The 19,044-nt window shown below is 41.9% G+C and overlaps 1 protein-coding gene, 1 non-coding gene and 1 pseudogene across 2 annotated transcripts in view; 1 reads left to right on the top strand and 2 right to left on the bottom strand.

Annotated features, from left to right (window-relative positions):
* The first annotated feature begins 525 nt into the window (after positions 1-525).
* The window catches only part of LOC128930041 (NANOG neighbor homeobox-like), a 34,688-nt gene continuing 16,169 nt past the window's right edge, over positions 526-19,044 (top strand). The window contains exon 1 of the mRNA XM_078355019.1: positions 526-645. Within this exon, the coding sequence (XP_078211145.1) occupies positions 526-645 (120 nt within the window). The remainder of the gene's footprint in view (positions 646-19,044) is intronic.
* LOC128930057 (U6 spliceosomal RNA) lies at positions 13,434-13,535 on the bottom strand. Its single transcript, XR_008477607.2, has one exon. It is a non-coding gene; the product is annotated as a U6 spliceosomal RNA (small nuclear RNA).
* Positions 16,831-17,477, bottom strand: LOC128930051 (ras-related protein Rab-11B pseudogene; annotated as a pseudogene).

Genomic DNA, 19,044 nt, shown 5'->3' with positions numbered 1-19,044 from the left:
TTCTGCCTTAATTTAGAACTCTACCATGCTGAAGATAGACACAGAAGAAGAGCTGCTAAGAGTCTGAGGCTTTTCAATGTTCAAAGGATTCTCAAAAAAAGGCCATAAAAGAGCTAGGCAAGAAGATTCTAAGGATCAAGAATATCAGTCCATAGGTTTTCATACTTGTTTCGATCAGGGCCTGAGTCTTATTTCTATTCCTTTGAATAGTCCCCTGAAGTAGGTAAAAGGAGTTGTGTTCTCTGCAAATACCCACCCCTTAGAAAGATGAGCAATATCACTTTAAACTTCCGACTCAGGGAGCAAAGTTAGAGCAAACTTCTTTCCCCTTTAGGTTTGGGTGGAAAAGAAATAATGTTGATGCAATGTCAGAAACATAAAAATAGTGCTGCCTGCTCTTCCATTCTAAAAGTGGCAAAGCTTTTACGTGGAAAATATTTGCCTAAATTACTACCATAATCTGCAAATATATATCTTTCCTTCAAGAAGTTTACAGTGTGGGATAGACTAATCAAGGCAAAAGTAATGATAAAAACACAAATTGATGGGCTGGGCAAGTGGCTCATGCCTGTAATCCCTGCACTTTGGGAGGCTGAGGCGGGCAGATCACAAGGTCAGGAGATCAAGACCATCCTGGCCAACATGGTAAAACCCTATTTCTACTAAGAAGCCAAAAACTTAGTTTGGCATGGTAGTACATGCCTGTAATCTCAGCTACTTGGGAGGCTGAGGCAGGAGAATTGCTTGAACCCAGGAGGCAGAGATTGCAATGAGCCAAGATCCCACCACTGCATTGCAGCCTGGGTGAAAGTGTGAGACTCTGTCTCAAAAAAAAAAACCCCTACAAATGGACATATATTGAGTTATTACATGCAATTAAAGTACACTAAATAAATGTGATTTGCCCCTTTCTGTGATATTTATTATTGCCTTTGAATTGAAGTTCTCAAACTATATAGCCATTACTTATCATTGCTTCTCTATGATTTATCAGAGATGTTTCATGTTGCAGACTAGGTTATCAACAAAGGGTTATTTAATTGAATTAAGTTCCAAGTTCAATATACAAATTCTTAACATCATTCTAGTTACTTTTAAAGTTCTACTCACTTTCTGAAATCTGTGATAAATGAACTTCTGTCATTTCTTTTGTCTACTAAAGTAATGTATTTTTTTTTTACCTTTACTTGATGGCTTAAATTAGGCATAAAAAGAGGCAATTTTTTGACTAAGAAAACATGCCTGGGCATAAATTCTCCTAATTTTTCTTATTTTCTTTGTTTCCTCTTCCTTCAGCACATACTGAGGCTCAGGTGTATAACTGCATTATATTATATAATATGGCAGGAAATTTTGTTGTGAATACAATAGTTATTTTTTATTATGGACTTCATATATTTGTATATATTTAAATATGTTTCAAATAATTTGCTCTCAAAACTTTTGATTTAAAAAGACCCCTCAGTTAATCAGAATCAAGATTTCAACCCTTGTTATTTCCACATGTTACTCTCAGACTATTGCTTGGTAATAGTTTTGTTACTATTTTCAATAATCTCTCATTAAATCAGTATGTTCCATTAACTTTCTGAGAGTTTGAGGATATAACAATGAAACAAGGTGTATAGCATTGAGAAACATATTGCAGGGTTGAAACCTAAGATACAAAATGGATTATTGTAATAAATTGCTAGGTAATTTCCACATTAATATATTAAGAGTGCATTGTGCCAGGGAGGTTGAGGCTACAGTGAGCTGTGATCACACCACTGCTGTCCAGCCTAGATGACACAGTGAGATCCTGTCACACCAAAAACACACACACACACACACATATGTCTGTGTGTGGCTGTATGCATGTATTAGGAGTTAGAGTGAAGCTAGATAGAAGTAAATAATTTTTTAAATGTAAACATGTTAAATATAAATATTGAGAAAAGAATTATGTATAGGACTGTATATGTGTATGCACACACATCTATAAATGAAAAGTTAAAAATTTCTCTTCTCCCCTTCCAAGTCTGAGGCATATATCATCCTTCCAAATCCCTTTTACATTTTTTCATCCTTTCCCAGGTATTTATGAAAGTAACCACCTCATTCCTGCACTTTTTCCTCCATGTCCCAGAGTCATTCTGCATCTCTTTGTTAATCTTTCTCTCATATTTTTATATCAATATTAGTGTTTAATTCTGTGCCTTAAAAGCAATGGGTCAGGAATAAATCTTGGTAGATGTGATTTCTGCTTTCAGAATCACATCTGAAATATTGATTCTGATTAACTGAGGGGTCTTTTTAAATCAAAAGTTTTGAGAGCAAATTATTACTGAGACACAATAAGTTATTAAACCTGGAGAAATTTCTGACTGGCCTTAGGACAGATGCTTTTTCCCTTAAGCATTTGAGCATCTGTGCAAAGCAGGTCTTGTGTGTGCTTTTAGAAAAGTGCATGTCTGTACCTCTATGTATTTATGCCACCAAATCTAAAGGTTTCCTTGTGTACTTTTTATAGGAGTTTGCCATGTCTCAAAGTTACTCTGAGATTTTCTACTCTTATTAGATAGGGCTCTTCCACCTTGGCAGTGGCAAGACCTGGCTGTGGAAGGATGGAACCCCTCACTTTTTTAACTGTAAGCCTTCAGAACATTTTATGAGAAAGGCATTTCTTGAGTGATAGAGTTCAAGAATTTCATTCATCAAGTATTAATCAAAATTCTGCTTTGTACTGAATACTGTGTTTGCATAAGGATGATTGAAGATGTTTGAACCATAGTGCTTCCTCATTTTTTTTTTTGAGATATGGTCTTGCCCTTTTTCACAGGCTAGAGTGTAACGTTGCCACTTCTGCTCACTGAAACCTCTGCTTCCCAGGCTCAAGGTCTCCTCGCACCTCAGCCTCCTGAATAGCTCTGATTATAGGCGTGCACCACCACATTGAGCTAATTTTGTTTTGTAATTTTTGTAAAGATGGGTTTATGCTGTGTTGCCCAGTCTTGTTTAGAACTTCTGGACTCAGATGATCTTTCTGTCCTGGGGCTGGGATTAAAAGCATAAGCCGCTGCATTCAGCCAGTGTTTGCTTTTGAACTGCTTATAAGCCAGTGAGGGAGACAGATACATAGCATTTGTAAAATATCGGGGATAGTTCTCTTGCTGGTTTCAGAAGTTTGTATCTGGGACAAACTGTGGATTAGAGAAGGAAGAGACAGAGAGAGACACCTTTATGTATGAGCAAATTGAAGCCCAGAAATCCAGGCTGTAATGGTGGTTGCCTAAAGTCACACAACTTGTCAAAACTCAGAGATAGAATAAGACTTCTTGGCTTTCTGTGCAGTAAAATAGGGAGCACATCTTTAAAAAATACAGTCTCTGAGAAAAGATTTGCAGAAAATGTAAGGAGTAGTATAAAACACTAGTGATACTTAATGCTGTGAGAATTTAGATAGGAGTACACATGGTATCTGTGTTAGTCCATTTTTGTGTCACTGTAAAGGAATACCTGAGGCTGAGTGGTTGATTAAAAAAACAAGAAAGTTTAATTAGCTCATGATTCTGGCTATACAAGCATCTGCTCAGCTTCTGGGGAGGCTTCAAGGAGCTTTACTCATGGTGGAAATCAAAGAAAGGGCTGGCATGAAAAGAGATAACAAAAGAAGTTGGGTGGGGAGGGGGAGGGTGGACATTTCAGGTCCTTTTAGACTACCAAATCTTGTGTGAACTGAGTGAGAAATTACTAATCACCAAGATGAGGGCCCCAAATTATTCATGGGGATCTGCCCCCATGACCAAAACACCTCTGACACTGCCACCCCCTCCAACACTGGGGATGACATTTCAACTGAAATTTGGAAAGGACAAATACCCAAGCCATGTAAGTTTCTCTATCAAAATGTATTTCATGTAAAGCCATGTTTGAACAGACACCATTCTTCCCTATATACAATATAGCATTTATTCTCCCAGGAGACAGGACATATTCTATGTAATCATTTTTATTTTACAGTTATCTGAGTTACAGAGAGATAGATAAGTTTTTAAGTAGCAGAAAAATAATATAAATTTGGAGTAAAACATACACCTTACTTTCAGTTAAAAATGATTTTTGTTGTTTTGGGTGACCTGCTGTTTCTAAGAATGAGTATGGAAATTGAGGGGCAGAAAAGAAAGAGGTTGGTGGCCCCAGATTTCAAGTAAACTCATTTTAGTATAGAGACTATAATGTCATCACCCAAGGAAGAATGGATACTTAATACTTCGTTTTAGAATTAGAGTGCGATTAACTTTACTGTTTCCTCCTTTGAAAGGTTTCATACTGTATTAGGTGACACAACCCCAAGAAGCAGAGGCTCTGTGGCCATCATCAATGGAATGGCTTTCTCAAAGGACTGCCAAGAGTTGAGGTGGTATGTGTATGAGAAAAGGGTGGCAAAAGTAAAGCCAAAATGCCTCCATTAGCCTCCCTGAACGATTTGGAAAAGTGATTGACTCTCCAGCTGCAACTACAGCAGAGTTGAGCCAAGTGAGGTCAATGCAAGGGCTACTTGAGACATTGGGAAATGGAACATAATCAGGAAAGATCGTCTCTGTCTCTTGTACAAGATGGAGTCTCATGTTTCCTGTTTATAGTCACCAGCCTTTCCAAGCTTTGGTCCATGCACATATTTACCAGTCACAGGAAGTCCTATTTACATGCCATTTACCAGCCTTAGAAATTCATAATCTCATTTACCTTTGCACCCAAGTGACAAAGAAGAGCTTAAATTCCAGAATAAAACTCAAAGGCTTTCTTCTTTTCTTCTAGAGCCTTCAAATTCACTGTGATCTTAATAGATTTTCCTTCTTCTGACATATTCTGAAGGCTACTAAAGCACAGTTTTCTGCAAAAACAGCTCCTTGCATATATGCACAGGTACCTGAAGAGTATGTCTGGAAAATAGCAGCTTGGAGTCTAAATCTGTAGGCAGGGAGAGAAAAGAAAAACACCTTAGATTTACTGCCACCTTGTTTCCGAAGCTTAGCTTTTGAAGCTTTTTGTCTTAAAGCCTCTAATCAGTAATAAATGAGGTAAGGAAAACTCAAGAAAAGGTCTGAATGGGTAAATAAGTAAATCTTTTTGTAAGAGAGGTGAGGAAGGAGACTTTGAGAAATTCCCCAAGCTTCTCTCTGGCAAGAAGAGGGCATTGGTGGAATTCAGGCTGTGACTTCACTAGCAGATTCAGCAAAGAAGAGGAAACTGACATGAAAGTCATCAAAAGAATGGAAAACTTAAAAGTAGGGCATCAAAGGAGAACCATCTTTCCAGAGGCATGGGTAGTGGGGGTTCCCCCGAGACAGCCCAGTCCAGAATGGGAAACTGGAATGGGAAAGTGCTTGCAGGATGAAGTCCTGAGGGAAGTATGTTTCTGAGTTTGCGGAATCTACATGGTAGTTTTAGAATCTGAAAGTCAGTTAGCATTAGATCCATAAAACTAAAGAACCAAAAGGGATTTTTGACATTCCCTTGATTGTTTTGTGGAAATACTTACTGAAGCCTAGAGATACTACAGAGCCTGTCAGTCCAAGCTTATGCACAAAACTGGTGGTCAGACTAAGCTAAAAAACATATTTTGGCTCTCAAAGAAGAATTCCTCCAGTGACAATCTAAACCAAATTAATTTTCTTATTAACCAATACTCCAGCCCAACAAATATCTAAAGTCACTGACCAGATTCACTGTACTATTAATTTTCAGCAACTTGGCATCCAAGGATTAGTAGTTCTCTTGGCTCTTTTTCCAGTCAAGTGAGCCTGAGGAAAATAGGTAACAGTTTTCTTTATGCCAGACCCAGTCTTGAGGACAAGGAGCTGGAAAGGGTAGTATGTCTAATGAATCAGTTATATTTGAGTAAAAGCACTTCTGCAGTTCTTAAATCAATTATCTCCTCAGTCCTCTTATGTGCTTACTATTTATTTTTCTTTTTTGTTTTAGTTTTTGTATTTTTAGTAGAAACGGGGTTTCACCATGTTTCTACTAAACAGGAAATGGATAGATCTTTATTATGGAATTACTTTTAAAAGTGAAAATTGGAAATGACCTAAATTCCCAATGAGGAAATGGCTAAGTCAATTGGGTGATATTAATGATGTGACATTACTATTATTATTCCTATACTATAGAAGAATTGAAATGGTATAGAGTATTAACTTTAACAAATATATACTGGATGTCTGCTATGTGCCAAGTATTCTGTGATGGCAGTATCCATTGTAACCACTACATGTGACCATGAGAACCTGAATTGTAGTAGCCTGAACTGAGATATACTGTAAGGGTAAATTACACACTAGATTTTGAAGAAGAATGAGAAAAAGAATGTAAAATATATGAATTTCTTTATAGTGATAACATCTCAGAGAAGGACTGTTGAAATTACAGATTAAAATTTCATATTTATCCTTCTTTTAAATTGCATTTTAGGTTTTGAGGTACATGTGAAGAGCATGCAACATTGTTGCATAGGTACACAGGTGGCAGTGTGATTTGCCGCCTTCCTCTCCTTCACCTATCATTTTTATCTTTTTACTTTATTAGTGTGGCTACAAGAACATTTAACATTATACATGTGGCAATTATTATATATCTATTGGACAGTAATATTCTATTTACCAGATATGCAGTAGTAAACAATACCATTTTTGGCCTCATAAAAACATGGACAATAAGCAGAGAAACAGAAGTGTATGTTGTGCTGAGTTATATGAAGACAGTATAGCAGGGTAAGGGCCTGCGTATGTAGAGGGGGATTATTTTAGAAAAGATTCTCCTTCCACTTCAGAAAATGAATGTGGGAGGAAATGAGATATCTATGGATAGAAGCAGGAGATGGTAGGAGGTTGATGTCTTGTGGGAAAAGTCAGTCGGGGCCTGGTGGTATCTCTGTTTCAAGGAAGTAGCCAGCATCTCGAGAGAAAGGAAAGAAAGATGGAGAGGGGTAATAAAGGGAGAAAGAGCTCAGGGGATTCTTGGGGAAGGCAGAAGGATGCAGTCCTAGTGTGGCTATAGTTCAGGTAAAGCAATTCATGGTTCTGTGAATAAAAAAACAATATATATATGGTATACTATGGCATTAGATAGAATATTAGTTGGCTGCTGTCACAGAGACACAGAAGAGGAGTGGCTCAAACTGTTGAGAAGTGTATTTTAGTCTTGTGGCAGTGGATGTAAGGAGTCCAGAGTATGCAGCTCCACTTGTCTCATAGCTCCACCCTCCCTGATTTCTTGCCTTGGCCCACATGGTCCAAGATGGTGTACCACTGCACCTTTCAGCCAGTGGGAAAGAGAAAGCCAGGGGCATTCCCTTTCCCTCTAAGGGTTTCTTCACTCTGACCCTATTCACATTTGGGGTTGGATAATTCTGTGTTTTGAAGGGGTCCTGTGCATTGTAGTTTTAGTAGCATTACTGGTCTCTACCCACAAGGTGCCAGTACCATCTCTCAGTTGTGAGAGCTAAGAATGTCAGACATTACCAAATGTCTCTGGTGGAGGAGGGGCAAAGTCACCCTTCATTGAAAACCACTGTTTTAAGAATACTACTCAGAAGCAGCCCACAGCACTTCTGCTCACATCTCACTAATGGCCTGAACTTCATTACTTAGCCCTCCTAAGGGTAAAGGGTTCTTGGGATTGTCTTTTTCAGATGACCAAGTGCCCAACTAAAAATTGACTAAAGAAGAAAAAAAGGTAGCTGATTCTCCCATACCCTTGTTGCTACAGGGAATGGAAATTCTGTAGCTGATTGAGGAGGTGGTCCTGTTCTTTTCATCTGTAAGGCTGAGTTATAGTCATTACTCCCTTTAAGTCACTTGCATAAAAATACTGGTGGTATGGAACACTCAGTACCTAAGGAGCAACCATCCTATTTGAAAAAAATGGGCATTATGACTCCAGGGAGAGAAACCGAATTCTGAAATGGAGGCTAGAGTAGGTCAGATTTTCACTTGTCATTTAGCCCCATCGGTGGAAATTTACAAATGACAATTCCTCAAGTATTTAATTTGTCTCTGGAATACATTTCAAATTTTAAATGGATTATAGCGAAACGTCAAGGGAGTTCTGTCAGCTGAGGAACTCCACAGCAAGATCTCTCACTTTTGGAACTATTGGCATTTGGGACTGCACAATTCATTGTGGGGGCTATTCCACACATTGTAGGATATTTAGAAGGATTATTGGCCTCTGCCCACTGGCTGTCTCTCCCTGCCCCCATTTATGACAACCAAAAATATTTCCAGCCATTGCTAAATGTCCCTAGTGTGGGGCTGCGGTGAGGAATGGCTCCTGGTTGAGAACCGCTCCTTGAAACAAGACAACTAAAATCCCACTGCCTGTTAAGGCATAGTAGTCCCATATCCTGGTGTGTCTGGAAAGGATGGGAGGCAGTGCTGGGAGAAAACAGCACAAAATGTAGCAGGACATGTCTTCTGGTTTACACTTTGGAGAGTTTTTCTCCTGCTTATCTCAACCATAGGAGATGAGATTGAGGGAGAGAAGTGAAAAGGCATGGCTAGAGAATGTAGAGTGTTTTAAAGTCCCTATGGTAAGGAAAGATATAGAGGTCATTACCTAACACAGGAAATAGCACAGATGAATCTAACTCTGGTATTGGGGTCCCAAAGTTCAGGTGTCAGGTGTGGAAATCCTGCCAGCTGTGGGAAGCCATAGCTAATCTCATGGGACTTTTTGAATCCTCCCCTGTTCCCCAGTCAGGACCCATCTGCCACCTAAGTGTTGTGGAGAAACATCTTGGAAGCCAGTCCCCTACCTGGATCAAGTAAGTGATGCTAAACTACCTGTAAACAGTAGTCCTGAACTCTTACTTTGAAGTTGGGTAAAGGGAAGAGAAGTTTCCCAGCAGCACCCCATAGCAGGCTTTCACTAGCTCCAGCTCAGGATCTCTGCCATAATTTTTCCTTCTTTTCACCTTCTCAGTCCCCTCCTCACCAGCCCCAGATCCTTCCTTTCAGCAGATGACCACTTCCTATCGACAAAAGTGAGATGACTAGGCACAGATGTCATCACCTTGAGATATATTGATGTCTGCACTCACTATGCCTCTTGGTTTAGAGAAAGAGGCACCATGGTGAGTGCCTTTGTTTCTGCCTAGGCCAACTCAGTCACGTTGTTCTCTGGACCCAATTCCACATCGTCACAGGCACCTCACAGCCTCAACTGTACACCGCTCATATATCGTTGCCTCTCTCTTTCCTGGCTTCTTCCCTATCAGCATCAAACTTGCTCAGGTTCTCTCATCTTTAAAATCATTTGGGCTGATTTTTTACTCCCCTCTCCTCACCTTTCTATTTTTCCACTTCTCTTTTTGGTTATACTTCTGGAAAAAGTGAGATACCTTTATTTCCTTACCAACTTTCCATTCACCCCACAGCTGGTTCTCTTCAAGCATTTCCGTTCCAGTACAACTGTCTCACTGGTGTTACTGCTGACTTTTTCCATCTACTACACTTTGGCCTCTCTGCAGTATTTAAAACTATTGTCCATGCCCTTTTTCTAAATAGATTTAGGTGAGGTGTGGTGGTTCATGCCTGTAATCTCAGCATTTTCAGAGGCCGAGGTAAGCAGATCGCTTAAGCTTAGGAATCAAAGACCAGCCTGGCCAAGATGATGAAACCTCATCTCTACCAAAAATGCAAAAATTAGTATGGCTTAGTGAGGTAGGAGTGTAGTACCAGCTACTTGGGAAGCTGAGACAGGAGAATCATTTGAGCCCTAGAGGCAGAGGTTGCAATGAGCCTAGATCATGCCACTGCACTCCAGCCTGAGCTACAGAGCAAGACTCTATATCAAAACAAAACGAAACAAAAAAATAAAAGGAAACCAAAGAATCCAAAGAATCCAAACCCCTATCCCACCACCATGATACCCTTTAAAAAAGGTATTAAAAATTGGCCATTTGATTTCTTTTCTTTTTTTTTTTTTTTTTTTGAGATAGAGTTTTGTTCCTTCACTCAGTTTGCATTGCAGTGGTAGCATGTGTGCTCACTGACACCACTAATTCCTAGGTTCAAGCAAGCACATCCTTCTAATTTTTGTATTTTTAGTAGAGGTGAAGTTTCGCTGTGTTGGCCAGGCTGGTCTCGAACTCCTGACCTCAGGTAATCTGCCCAACTCAGCCTTTCCAAATACTGGGATTACAGGTGAGAAGTGACATGCCCAATGGCCATTTTATTATTTTGCAATGTTAAGGTCATTAATGCATGGCTCAGAAGAGGAATGTGTGGAAGTAGGTTGTGAAAGCCTAATTAGAGAATAGTCAAGAGAGAATGAGGTGACTTGCATTGGAACGGAGTGGGGACGCGGGGAAGAGAGAGAGAATGAGGGGACGAAAATCACCAACAGGCAAGAACAAATACAGGAAACTCTTTAGAGAAATGTCAGAAATTTCCTTACATTTATCACATTCTGTAAAAGAAAATGATGAGTGGTAGTAATAGAAAGATGTGGATTTCAAGAGAAATTTTTTTTCTAACAAAATAAAATTTTTGGCTTTGTGCGGTGGCTCAGGCCTATAATCCCAGCAGTTTGGGATGTTGAGGCAGAGGGATCACTTGAGCTCAGGATTTCAGGAGATACAACAGTATAGTGAACTACCATGCCATCTCCCCTGTCATCTCTTAAAAATAAATATTTTTTTCTTTGAGAGGGGGTCTTGTTCTTGTCACCCAGGCTGGAGTGCAATGGCACAAGCTCAGCTCACTGCAACCGCTGCCTCCCTGGTTCAACTGAATCTCCTGCCTCAGCCTCGTGAGTAGCTGAGATTACAGGTACCTGCTACAATGCCCGGCTAATTTTTGGATTTTCAGTAGAGAAAGAATTTCACAATGTTGGCCAGTATGGTCTTGAACTCCTGACCTCGTGATCCACCTGCCTTGGCCTCCCAAAGTGCTGGGATTACAGGCGTGAGCCCCAGTTCCCAGCCTAATTTCAGCACTTTGGGAGGCTGAGTCGGGCAGATCACCTGAGGTTAGAAGTTGGAGACCAGCCTGACCAACATGGAGAAACCAGGTCTCTACTAAAAATACAAAATTAGCTGGGTATGGTGGCACATGCCTGTGATTCCAGCTATTTTGGAATCTGAGGCAGGAGAATTGCTTGAACCAGGGAGGCAGAGGTTGCAGTGAGCTGGTATCATCCCATTGCATTCCAGCCTGGGCAACAAGAGCAAAAATCTGTCTCAAAACACACACACACACACACACACACACACACTGCCATCTCAGTTATCAGATTTGCATGGTATCACAGTGCCTGTGTTCAAGGAACCCTTATTTTATGAAATAGCCCCAAAGTGCAAGAATAGTGGTGTTGGTAATTCAGATATTCCTTTTTTGTTGTTGTTGACCAGGCTGGAGTGCAATGGTGCGATTTGGCTCACTGCAACCTCCCCCTGCTGGGTTCAGACAGTGACAGGGGTAAGCCACCATGCCCAATTTTGGTTTTTGCTTTTGGTCTTATTAGTAGAGATGGGGTTTCACCACGTTGGCCTGGCTAGTCTCGAACTTCTGACCTCAGGTGATCCACCCACCTTGTAATTCCAAAGTGCTAGGATTATAGGCATGAGCCACTGCGCCCGGCAGTAATTCACATATTCCAAAGAGAAGCTATGAAGTGCTCCCTTTAAGTGAAAAGGTAAAAGTCTCAATGAAAGAGAGAATCAATCATATGCTGAGGTTGCTAAGATTTGCGGTAAGAATGAGTCTATCAGCTGGGTGGGGTGACTCATGCCTGTAATCCCAGCACTTTGGGAGGCCCAGGCAGGTGGATCGCCTGAGGTCAGGAGTTCAAGACTAGCCTGACCAACTAGCCTGTGTCTATTAAAAATTTTAAAAATTAGCTTGGCGTGGTGACGGGTGCCTATAATCCCACCTACTCAGGAGGCTGAACCAGGAGAATTGCTGGAACCCAGGAGGTAGAGGTTGCAGTGAGCTGAGATCATGTCATTGCAACTCCAGCCTGGGCAATGAAAGCAAGGCTCCATCTCAAAAAAAAAAAAAATAATAATAATAATAATAATAGTAATTCTACCTATGAAATTGTGAACAGTGCATTGTTATAATTATTCTATTCTATTCATTATTGTTAATCTCTTACTGTATCTAATTTATAAATTAAGCTTTATCAGAAGTATGTATGTATGCACAGGAAGAAAGATAGTTTATATTAGTTTTGATACTATCTGTGGTTTCAGGCATCCACTAGGGGGTCTTAGAACTGTGGATAAGGGGGCCTACTATATATATCATAATTCTTAATTATTTTATTCACTTATTTATTTTTAAATGGAGTCTCACTCTGGGGTCCAGGCTGGAGTGAAGTGCCATGATCTCAGCTCACGGCAACCTCCACCTCCTGGGTTCAAGCAATCCTCCCACCTCAACCTCCTAGGTGGCTGGAATTACAGGTGCACATCACCATGCCTGACTTTTTGATATATTTTTAGTAGAGATTGGGTTTTACCATGTGGCCAGTCTGGTCTCAAACTCCTGACCTCAACTGATCCACCTGTCTTGGCCTCCCAAAGTGCTGGGATTACAGGCATAAACCACTGTGCCCAACCCATAATTCTTGTTTATGTTTTCAACCTACACTTTCTGTTTCCAGTTCTAGATCTGTACACTGTATCTACCTGCCTGTTTGACCTCTCACTGTGTTGGCCAGGATGGTTTCAATCGCCTGACTGCATGATCTGCCCGCCTCAACCTCCCAAAGTGCTAAGATTACTGAGCCACTGCACCTGGTCAATACCAATAATTTTTCAGTTATATCTGTTACATGTATTTTCTTAGATATGTGACTTGTCTCCAGATTTGTTTATGAGATCTTAAGTAGAGAAACCATATAATATGCGGTTTAAATCAGAGTACTATATGGTACAAGGGGGTATTTCTAATGATTATGCCAGGGCAGGGACATATTCAGAACTATCCTAGGCACACTATAACATGTGGGCACCTATGTAAAGGAATATAGGCACCTATGTAAAGGACTATTTATGCTTTCTAGTTCTTGAGTCAATTTTGGTAAGATGTGTAATTCTAGAAATATGTCCACTAGGGCTGGGCTCAATAGCTCATGCCTGTAATCTCAGTGCTTTGGGAGGCCAAGGTGGGTGGATCATGAGGTCAGGAGTTCCTGACCAGCCTGAGCAACATGGTGAAACCCCATCTCTACTACAAATACAAAACATTAGCCAGGAGAAGTAACTAATTTTTTTTTCAAGGAAGAGCGCCCACTGGGCGACAGGGCTGGTGTGGGCCAAGAAAGCATCGTAGGTGTCCACACAGCCAAGGCCATGGGCAGAAAAGTGCAGGCATAGAAGAGATCTTGAGCAACCACTCCAAAATCCACCGTGTTTAGTCCAGCGACCTTTGTGAACTGCACAAAACATGGAACGCTTCACAAATTTGCCTGTCATCCTTGTGCAGGGGCTATGCTAATCTTCTCTGTATTATTCCAGTTTTAGCATATGTATCTAAATATACTGGCATCTGTAATCCCAGCTACTTGGGAGGCTAAGGCAGGAGAATCCCTTAAACATGGGAGGAGGGTGTTGCAGTGAGCTGAGACCCCAGCATTACACTCCAGTCTGGGCAACAGAGCAAGACTCCATCTCAAAAACAAACAAAAAAAGAAATATGTCCATTAAAGATAAAAGTACAATACACTTATATTTCCTTCATGGTAGTATTATTTATGTGTGCATTCTTTTTACTTGTTCAGTCTTTTCAGATGATTTTATTAATTTCATCAAATAACCAATTTTTGTCATTTCACTCTGAAGTCTGTTGTGAATTTGTTGCATCTCATGATTTATTCATTTCAATGTCATTTATTTTTTACTTACGTCACAAGGAAATTTATTAATTTCAACAGATAGATCTTTTCTTTTCTTTCTTTGTTTTTTTTTTTTTTTTTTTTTTTTAGACTGAGTCTTGCTCTGTCACCCAGGCAGTAGTGCAATGGCACAATCTCAGATCACTGAAACCTCCACCTCTGGAATTCAAGCAATTCTTATGCCTCAGCCTCTCAGGTAACTGGGACTACAGGTGTGTGCTTCCACATCCAATGCATTCTTCTATTTTTAGTAGAGATGGGGTTTCACCATGTTGTCCAGGCTAGTCTCAAAATCCTGACCTTGTGATCTGCTCACCTTGGCCTCCCAAAGTGCTGGAACTACAGGCGTGAGCACTGTACCTGGTCTTCTCTTTTCTTTTCTTTTCTTTTCTTTTTAGAGATAGGGTCTCACTTGGGAACCCAGACTGGAGTGCAACCTCAACCTCCTGAGCTCATGCTGACCTCCCACCTCAGCCTCCCATGTAGCTGGTACCACAAGTGCATGCCACAACACCCAGCTAATTTTAATTTTTAGTAGAGATGAGGTCTCGCTATATTGCCCAGGTTGGTCTCAAACTCCTGAACTCAAGCAATCCCACCTGCCTTGGCCTCTAAAGTGCTGGGATTTCAGGTATGAGCCACTGTACCGAGCAGGAAATCATTATTATTATTATTAATATTATTATTATTATTATATGGAGTTTTGCTCTTGTTGCCCAGGCTGGAATGCAATAATGTGAGCTCAGCTCACTGCAACCTCCGCCTTCTGGGTTCAAGCACTTCTTCTGCCTCAGCCTCCCAGGTAGCTGGGATTACACTCATAGGCCAACCACACCCTGACACGTTTTTGCATCTTTAGTAGAGATGGGATTTCTCCATAATTTTTGTACATTTATTTATTTATTTTTGAGATAGAATTTGTTCTTGTTGCCCAGGCTAGAGTGTAACGGTGGGATCTCTGCTTACTGCAACCTCCCACTATGAGATTCAAGCAATTCTCCTGCCTCAGCCTCTCAGGTAGCTGGGATTACAGGCATGTGCCACTACGCATAACTAATTTTGCATTTTTAGTAGAGATGGGGCATGTCCACATTGGCCAGGCTGGCCTCAAACTCCTGACCTCAGGTGATCCACCCACATTGACCTCCAAAAGTGTGAGGATTACAGGCATGAGCCACTGAGCCCAAACCTGTTATTATTATTTTGAGACAGAATATTGCTCTGTTGCCCAGACTGTAGTGCAATGGTGTGATCTTGGCTCACTGCAACCTCTGCCTCCCTGGCTCAAGCGATTCTCATGCCTCAACCTCCTGAGTAGAGCTGGACTACAGACCTGTGCCACCATGCCTGGCTACCTTTTGTATTTTTAGTAGAGATGAGGTTTCACCATGTTGCTCAGGCTGGCCTCAACTCCTGACCTCGTGATCTGCCAGCCTCCACCTCCCAAAGTGCTGGGATTAGAGGTGTAAGCCACCACACCTGGCCTATGATTATGATGATGATTATTATTATTGTTATTTTGAGATGGAGTCTCTCTCTGTCGCCCAGGCTGGATTCAAGCAAATATCTGCCTCAGCCTCCTGAGAAACTGGGAATGCAGGCACCTGCCACTACTCCTGGCTAATATTTTTGTATTTTTAGTAGAGATGGGGTTTCACCATGTTGGTCAGGCTGGTCTTGAACTACTGACCTCAGGTGATCTACCTGCCTGAATTCTGGGCTTACAGGCATTAGCCACCACACCAGGCTGGGAATTATTATTATTATTATTATTTATATTTATAAATAAAATATTTTTGAATAAAGACAGGGTTTCACCATGTTGATCAGGCTGGTCTTAAACTCCCGACCTCAGGTGATCCACCCACCTTGGCCTCCAAAGTGCTTGGATTGCAGGTGTGAGCCACCACTTCGGGCCAGGAAACTATTTTTAATCTGTTATTTTTGTAAAAATGTCACTAATTGTTGGTAAGCTTACTTTATTTTTTCTAAGTACATGTCATAATCTTGGCTCACTGCAACCTCTGACTCCTGAGTTCAAGTGATTCTCCTGCCTCAGCCTCCTGAGTAGCTAGGAATACAGGCACGTGCCACCATGCCCAACAAATTTTTGTATTTTTTTTTCTGTACAGGAAGTCGAATTATACATTTTAGTAATGGGAGAGGGGACAGAGATGGGGGCAACACTGCAGGGGCCACAGGGAGAAGAAGAGGTCAAGAGTTGGGGTTTAGCATAAATCTTACAAAGTGTACAAAGAATCTGTGTTTCTCTACAATAACAAAAACCAAAGGCTACAAGAGCAGTCGTATATACAAAACATGGAGATATTGCTTCCCTTGCAAACAGATCCCAGACCAGAGGGGAAATGAGACAGAGGGGGGGGAGCGGGAGAGCCGAGAGGGCACACTGCCTGCAGGAGATGGGTGGGGAGAGGGTGATGGGCTTCTACCTGCATCAATCAACAGGCAGAGGTGGGAGACCTGTGCAAGCTGCTATGCGTGGAGGAGTGGGTGGGTGTCAAGAGACTGGGGTTCCATCTGGCCTGGACCCCGCTGCCTGGTTCTTTGGGCTTTGGCCTGGAGCAGGGTTCTGGGTAGGGATAATGAGCTGACTGGGTCACCCAGCCACAGAGGGAGGGAGGCAATTGCTCCCTGAAGTCTGCTGAGGAAAAGGAGAGAGGCTGGCACCATGCACCCATCCTCCTCACCTCTGGCCAGCCCTGTCCATCCTACCACCCTCCCCACCCAGCCAAGATGCCCGAAGGGACCCAAGTTGAGTGGGTGCAGCAAACCGGGGCTTTTAGCTTTGTCCCAGGCAGAACAGGGGTAGCACTGGCTCCTGTCCTTCCTGGGTCCTGGTCCAGCCATGCAGAGCTCACTGGGAGGGCTGGAGCAGGGAGGGGCAGGAGGACACCGTGACAGGGGCAGATGGAGGTGCAGGAGTCACAGGTTCTGGCAGCAATGCAGCTTGTTGGGCTTCTGTCCATCTGTCATGAGCAGCACGCTGATGTCCACCACGTTGTTCCAAGGGTGCTGCACAGTCTGCGATCTGTTTCTGTGACATGATGTGGTAGATCTCTGTGAGAATGTTCTTGAAGGCTTCCTCTATGTTGATGGAATCCAAGGCTGAGGTTTCAATGAAGGACAAGTTGTTCTTTTCTGTGAAGGCACGGGCCTCATCCGTGGGCACAGCCCTCAGGTGACACAGGTCACTTTTGTTGCCCACCAGCATGATGACGATGTTGCTGTCTGCATGGTCCTGAAGCTCCTTCAGCGAGTGTTCCACGTTCTCGTAGGTCAGTTGCTTGGCAGTGTCATACACCAGCAGGGCGCCCGCAGTGCCACGATAGTATGCAGAGGTGATGGCGGAGTAGCGCTCCTGGCTGGCGGTGTCCCAGATCTATGCCTTGATGGTCTTTCCATCCACGTGGAATCTGCGGGTGGTGAACTCCATGCCAATGGTGCTCTTGCTCTTCAGGTTGAACTCGTTGTGGGTGAAGTGGGACAGTAGGTTGCTCTTGCCCATGCCCGAGTCCCCCAATAAGCACCACTTTGAATAGGTAGTCGTACTCGTCGTCCTCAGTCCCCATTGTCCTGGTGCTTCCCAACTTTTTGTATTTTTAGTAGAGATGAGGTTTCACCATGTTGGCCAGGCTGGTATCAAACTCCTGACCTCAGGTAATCCACCCACCTTGACCCACCAAAGGTCTGGGTTTACAGGCATGAGCCACCATGACTGGCCAATAAGTTTACTTTTCTTTTGCTCTAGGTTTTCCACCAATGTACAACATTGCTAACTTAGGAAAATCAAATATAGTCTCACATGGAAGATTGTTAACTATGATCTGAAAATCAAATTTCTCTTCAGCTTGATTTTATTCCACAGATCTTCTTTTTTTTAAAATTGCATTTTAGGTTTTGGGGTATATGTGAAGAACATGCAAGATAGTTGCATAGGTACATACATGGCAGTGTGATTTGCTGCCTTCTTCCCCGTCACCTACATCTGGCATTTCTCCCCATGCTGTCTGTCTCTCCCCAACACCCCACCCCCTGCTGTCCCTTGTCCCTCCCCATTACCCCCTACAGACCCCAGTGTGTAGTGCTCCCCTCCCTGTGTCCATGTGTTCTCATTGTTCAACACCTACCTATGAGTGAGAACATGTGGTATTTCATTTTCTGTTCTTGTGTCAGTTTGCTGAGAATGATGGTCTCCAGGTTCATTCATGTCCCTACAAAGGACACGAACTCATCGCTTTTGATGGCTGCATAATATTCCATGGTGTATATGTGCCACATTTTCCCAGTCCAGTCTATCATCGATGGGCATTTGGGTGGGTTCCAGGTCTTTGCTATTGTAAACAGTGCTGCAATGAACATTCGTGTGTGCATATGTCCTTATAGTAGAACGATTTATATTCCTTTGGATATATACCCAGTAATGGGATTGCTGGGTCAAATGGAATTCCTATTTCTATGTCCTTGAAGAATCACCATAATGGTTGAACTAATTTACACTCCCACCAGAAGTGTAAAAGTGTTCCTATTTCTCCACATCCTCTCCAGCACTGTTGTCTCCAGATTTTTTAATGATCGCCATTCTAACTGGCGTGAGATGGTATCTCAATGTAGTTTTGATTTGCATTTCTTTGATGACCAGTGATGATAAGCATTTTTTCATATGTTTGTTGGCCTCATGTATGTCTTCTTTTGTAAAGTGTCTGTTCATATCCTTTGCCCACTTTTGAATGGGCTTGTTTGTTTTTTCTTGTAAATCTGTTTGAGTTCTTTGTAAATTCTGGATATCAGCCCTTTGTCAGATGGGTAAACTGCAAACATTTTTTCCCATCCTGTTGATTGCCAATTCACTCTAATGACTGTTTCTTTTGCCGTGCAGAAGCTGTGGAGTTTGATTAGGTTCCATTTGTCTATTTTGGCTTTTGTTGCCAATGCTTTTGGTGTTTTGGTTATGAAATCCTTGCCTACTCATATGCGCTGAATGGTTTTGCCTAGATTTTCTTCTAGGGTTTTTATGATGTTAGGTCTTATGTTGAAGTCTTAATCCATCTGAAGTTAATTTTAGTGTAAGGTGTCAGGAAGGGGTCCAGTTTCTGCTTTCTGCACATAGCTAGCTAGTTTTCCCAACACCATTTATTA

This window comes from Callithrix jacchus, chromosome 17 (assembly GCF_049354715.1).
Source record: "Callithrix jacchus isolate 240 chromosome 17, calJac240_pri, whole genome shotgun sequence".
In the NCBI taxonomy this organism is placed as follows: Eukaryota; Metazoa; Chordata; class Mammalia; order Primates; family Cebidae; genus Callithrix; species Callithrix jacchus.
The sequence above is the reverse complement of the archived record's forward strand: the minus strand, read 5'-3'. Positions and strand labels throughout refer to the sequence as shown.